Below are 4866 nucleotides of genomic sequence, written 5' to 3'. Positions count from 1 at the left end.
AACCATATTTGGAATATTAATTAGAAGGACGGGGTAGGCAAATTTTACATAAATGCAACTTTTATTCCTTCATTTCGTTAACTTTGTCCGACTTTTTAATTATCCTTTTACAGATTTTAAAGAAAGCTGTGAAATAACAGATCCAACTTTGCCAATATGGTCAGATATATATACTATCTAGCAAAAGTTAGAATATGGCAAGAACTTCATACTCAGCGAAAGAAACGGTAATTGAAATCTAAATAAAAGTTAATTTTTCATTCACTGAATACTGGAACAGTACTTCTACACAGCTCAACAGAGCATTTAGCACAAGAGTACATAAAAAAAGTTTCATGAAGTTCACAAGCAATCTCTAGCACAAGGGTATAGGTCAAAGTATTGATGGAACCATGCTCTATCAAAAAACCAATCTGCAACAGCTTCCGCAATTGTCTACACAGATAAAACGTTACAACAAAATCTGTTATTAACTCGTAAATTAAAATTACGAATGATAGACACATGATAAATCCAAAAACCAAAAAAGCACATGTATTCTAACACTAAATGGATAAAACAAAAAAAAGATTACCTTATTAAGTACTCTTGGAGAGGTAGCACTGTACCAGTAACTCGTCCATATAATTTGAGAATGAGCGTGACAAGATGTGATGAAGTAACCCCTCGTATAAGAAGGGGTGAGTCCCTCAAATGCCTTCAAGAACTCCACTCCAAAAACTATATATTAAAAGAAGAAAACAAGTGAAACAGATCATTAAATAGAATTAGAGGAGAAAAAGAGCTATTTATGCTTGTGTGATCTGAAAGGTATTAGTTGATCACCAGAAATGGGCTAACCTTGAATAATTATACGCTGGCTAAACGTGCAATTACTTATTAGAACCTTGCAATGATCCCAGGTATGTTGCGGATCGAGGTATGCAGGAACCAAAGTATTATTAATCTGGAAGAAATTATCTTTTTAGATTTTATAGAAAATAAAAAAAGAAACGAATTAACAAAATTCTTAAAACGAAGAGAATTAGCATTTGTTTCCCTGACCTGCCAAGCGTCATAGTGTGAATTAATAATAAAAAGTGGAGTCTGAACATATGAAATAACATGCTGCGGAAAAAGCACTGCACCATTATTAATAAAAACGAGATTGTTAGAGGGCAACACTTATATAGCATGCAGATAAGGTTTTTATTTCAAAAAAGCTTATAAAAACTCTTACCAGACTTGGTTCCATTGCAGAGGCGCAAGATGGAGGCAAATTCTTAGCCGATCCCTTAAACGAGAGGAAAAATTTATTACTAATATAAAAAGATTCTAACTTCAATATACTTGTTACGCATATATACGTTTTTATAACCCAAAAAGAAAAAGATGAGATGGGACTCACATGTAAAGTTACTACTTTGTGATACATCTCTTGAATGTATGAAGTACCAAAGATTGTCTTCCTGCATAAAATAATCCTAACACGCTTGAGTTCCAAATAGCATACACACATAAATTAATAAGACGAGGAAGAAGAGCTCACGCATTGATGAAGAAGCCTGCGTTTGCAACGCACTTTACTTTGACATCATCGGGAAAGAAGGACTTGAACTTGTCGCAGTTCAAGATTGTAGCCAACCCTCCGGCGTTTTTATTTTTTATTTTGCGTTACTGAAAAGTATAATAATGTATAGTAGGTGTCGTGTAATATATGATCGATCTCACATTTTTAGCATTTTGCATTCCTTTGATCCACAAATCTTCCATAACTGCTTTAAATATTCTCGCCCCTCTATAGAAAAGCTTGTTCTCCTAATATAGATTTGACATTTGCAATCAGAAAGATAAGTTACCGGAAAATTCATTGATATATTTATGGATATGAGACAGTATGTAATTGTACTTACTGGATCAACTTCTTGGACATCGCCCGTAAAAGATGATCCATCACAGTAACCCACCCTCACCCTGTTCCAGTTGTAAAAGTCTAGCAATTCCAATGTTTGCAGTTAGAAGAAGTGGGTAAAAATCCATGCAAACAAAGAAGAGATAAAAGCAAGATATATAGTGCTAGTACGTATGAACTGAAATATGATAGCTTTACCTGGATTTTGCTGGGGAGTGTTATGAAGTACCCCAGTAAACGTAGAATGTTTGTCCATTTCCGTGGAAGAACCAATTTTTGAAGTTGAACGATTTTGGCACTCAATGATGGTAGAACACCACCCGCCGCCCTAAAGAATATGAAATATCTCCATAGTTAAATGCAGAATAAATTAAATGCTTGAGGACTATATATTTAGCTATGATGAAAATAATTAAATGGAGCACTTAAACAAAAAGAAGAAGAAAAGTTAACTAACATCAAGCATGATAATCCATATAATTAGTTATGATAAATGTAATAAAATAATTAAACAAAACGAAGAAGAAAAGATAATTACTAACATCAAGCATGATAATCCAGTTGGGAAGTCCGCTATCAAATCCTTTATCAAGATAATAAGCGGGTGGGCTCCCATCTAGGCATACTGTTAAACTCAAAAATGAAGTATAATTTAATAAATAAACAATATAATCGATCTCTTTTCTTTTACATCAGGAAGGAAGCATTGTATAGTCAATTAGTAAAAGGTATTTTTACCAGCGCCTTCTGCTATGGCGTTTTCAAGTATGGTGATTTTGACCTTTAGTCCATCTTCGGCGCCGACTAATATTGCTAGCAAAGTTAATACTACTAGAAAGGTTGCCATTTTGAAAACTTGTTCTTCTTAAAGAGAAAGAAAGGAGGTTGTAGCCTAGTTAGAGGGAGAAAGCAAGTAGAGTGTACAAGTAGAGGTGAATCAAAATGGCTTCACTTCACCTCTATTTATACTCAAGTGCACTGTGCTTGACGCTTCTAGGAAGAAAGTCTATTTCAACAAAAAGTTTAAGGAGATGTTTAATTTGTGCTTGAAGACGTCTCATGTCATGCAGTATAATTAAATTATGTGACAATGAAAGGATTCATTTATTAATCAAGACCAGCCAATTTCAGAATACCTATTACGAAGAGAGAGGCTGCAAAATTCCATTTTTTCTTACAGCATACGATTAGATATGGGTTGTGACTGAGCACTATGTATTCCTTCTGAGGAAATTTGTGGTGTTCTATTTTCATCAATGCTCTTTGGAAGAATGCCAGACAAGGTGATAGATTCACGTCTACCCGCTTCCTCACCCACAAATGAGACAGAGCTTTCAAATTAAATAATTTATACTTTGTTTTTGACATGTTTATTTTGAATTCCACACGAAGTAGAGAGTCGGTATATATATATATATATAAAAGCTATGCTTTAACGTTTCTTTGGTATGTTCGTTTTTTTTTCTTATGCTTAAGTACGGACATAAGAATTGTAAAATTCAAAAAAATGGTGAAATCTTTTTCAAGTGAAAATTATATTTAAAATTTAGAGTTGTGTTTGGACATAAATTTCAGTTTGGGTTGTTTTTAAAGTTTTGTGAGTGATTTTATTGAAAATTTTGAAAAACAGTTTTTTGCACTTTTTCAAATTTTCGAAAATTTTCAAAATGCATTTTTAAGTGAAAATTGAAAGTTTTATGAAAAAATACCGATTTCGAAAAAAAAGTAAAATATTTTTAGAAAAATCTTTCATCAAATTTTATGTCCAAACGGGCTCTAAGTTATATTTTTTCGTAAGAAGTAATAGGTGGTGTAGGTACTCTTACTATATATTTCATGGAATTGGATAATGCTTGCTTAATTGTTTACTATTAATTACGCATGGACTCTTTTACATACGTACGTAATCTTTTCTGTTCACAATAAATCATCATACACAGAATATTTTTTGAAATTTTCATTTAAAGCATGTCACATGTTCTGTAGACGTAATTGTTCAGTTCACAATAAATAAGTGCCTAAAAAGCATATATCACATATCATGTGTAGGTCAATTTATGAGTTCTAATCATCTTTTAATGGAAAGGTCATCAATTATTATTCAAAAAGTGAAATATTCTTGAATGACGATATGAAGAGGGCTGATCAATGCCATACTATACGAGTTCCTTTTAAAGATTTTTTTGATAGAAACAAAGATATATTTATAAAATTATAAGTAGTTGTTATAGCTTTACATATGATAGGATGGTCATTATAGTTCCCGTTAAATATCAATATCTAATATAGTAGTATTGGATAGGGTGACCCTGTTATAACATTTTGATGGGACATGTACCTAAAACGTTAATTGATGAAGAAACAAAAATATATATTGGTCATTTAATTTTTATCCTGGCCTAATATTCTTGTCATTATTTACTTCGTTACTATGCATGGATCTCACTAATAAATTGAAAATTGTAGTTCTTCAATTCCATATTTCCAGTAATGTGCAATTGTACAGACACCTCAAATCTGCCACTGCTATTTGTATCATCACACGCCATTTTATCGCCCACAAAAGATATATGTGTTATGGATTGTTGTGGGTTAAAGAGTTTTTCCAATTAAAGTGACAAATTTGAATATGGATTATTTTATTTATTCGCCATTTGGAATTGATTTTTTGGGTGTTCAAAGTCACATTTTATTTGAATCCCTAGCCAAAGGAAGGTTTGACCTTATTATTATTGGTCTGCGAAAATAAAGTCCAGGTAAGGAATTTTGTTGACCGGGGAGAAGGTGTAAGGCATTCCCCGAGTCCCGTGGTTCTAGCACGGTCGCTTTATTGACTACAACTTGGCTTGAATTAATTTTAGATAAACTATGATTTATTGGTTTTCATGTTTTATCTATCCGCTTTTATATTAAAATATGGAATTATCTTTAAAATGAATTATGAATCCATTTTGTTTATTGTGCCAAAATCATGT

At 32.4% G+C, this 4866-nt stretch overlaps 1 protein-coding gene across 2 annotated transcripts; it reads right to left on the bottom strand.

The window, feature by feature from the left end:
* Positions 1-231: 231 nt before the first annotated feature.
* On the bottom strand, positions 232-3261 carry LOC107813025 (pectin acetylesterase 7-like). Of its 2 annotated transcripts, none has more exons than XM_075246684.1 (11): positions 3028-3261; positions 2434-2516; positions 2090-2219; positions 1893-1972; positions 1529-1797; positions 1388-1448; positions 1220-1273; positions 1045-1121; positions 841-946; positions 575-720; positions 232-435 (listed from the first exon to the last, which is right to left on the bottom strand). In XM_075246684.1, exons 1-5 carry the CDS (start codon positions 3257-3259, stop codon positions 1654-1656), a joined length of 669 nt encoding a protein of 222 aa, XP_075102785.1. In that variant the 5' UTR covers positions 3260-3261; the 3' UTR covers positions 232-435; positions 575-720; positions 841-946; positions 1045-1121; positions 1220-1273; positions 1388-1448; positions 1529-1653. The 2 variants fall into 2 exon arrangements, with proteins under 2 accessions (XP_075102785.1, XP_016493714.1); XM_016638228.2 differs by lacking the exon at positions 3028-3261 and adding an exon at positions 2630-3008.
* Between the last annotated feature and the right edge of the window lie 1605 nt (positions 3262-4866).

The sequence above is a fragment of the Nicotiana tabacum genome, chromosome 23 (genome assembly GCF_000715075.1).
Source record: "Nicotiana tabacum cultivar K326 chromosome 23, ASM71507v2, whole genome shotgun sequence".
Taxonomy (NCBI): Eukaryota; Viridiplantae; Streptophyta; class Magnoliopsida; order Solanales; family Solanaceae; genus Nicotiana; species Nicotiana tabacum.
The sequence above is the reverse complement of the archived record's forward strand: the minus strand, read 5'-3'. Positions and strand labels throughout refer to the sequence as shown.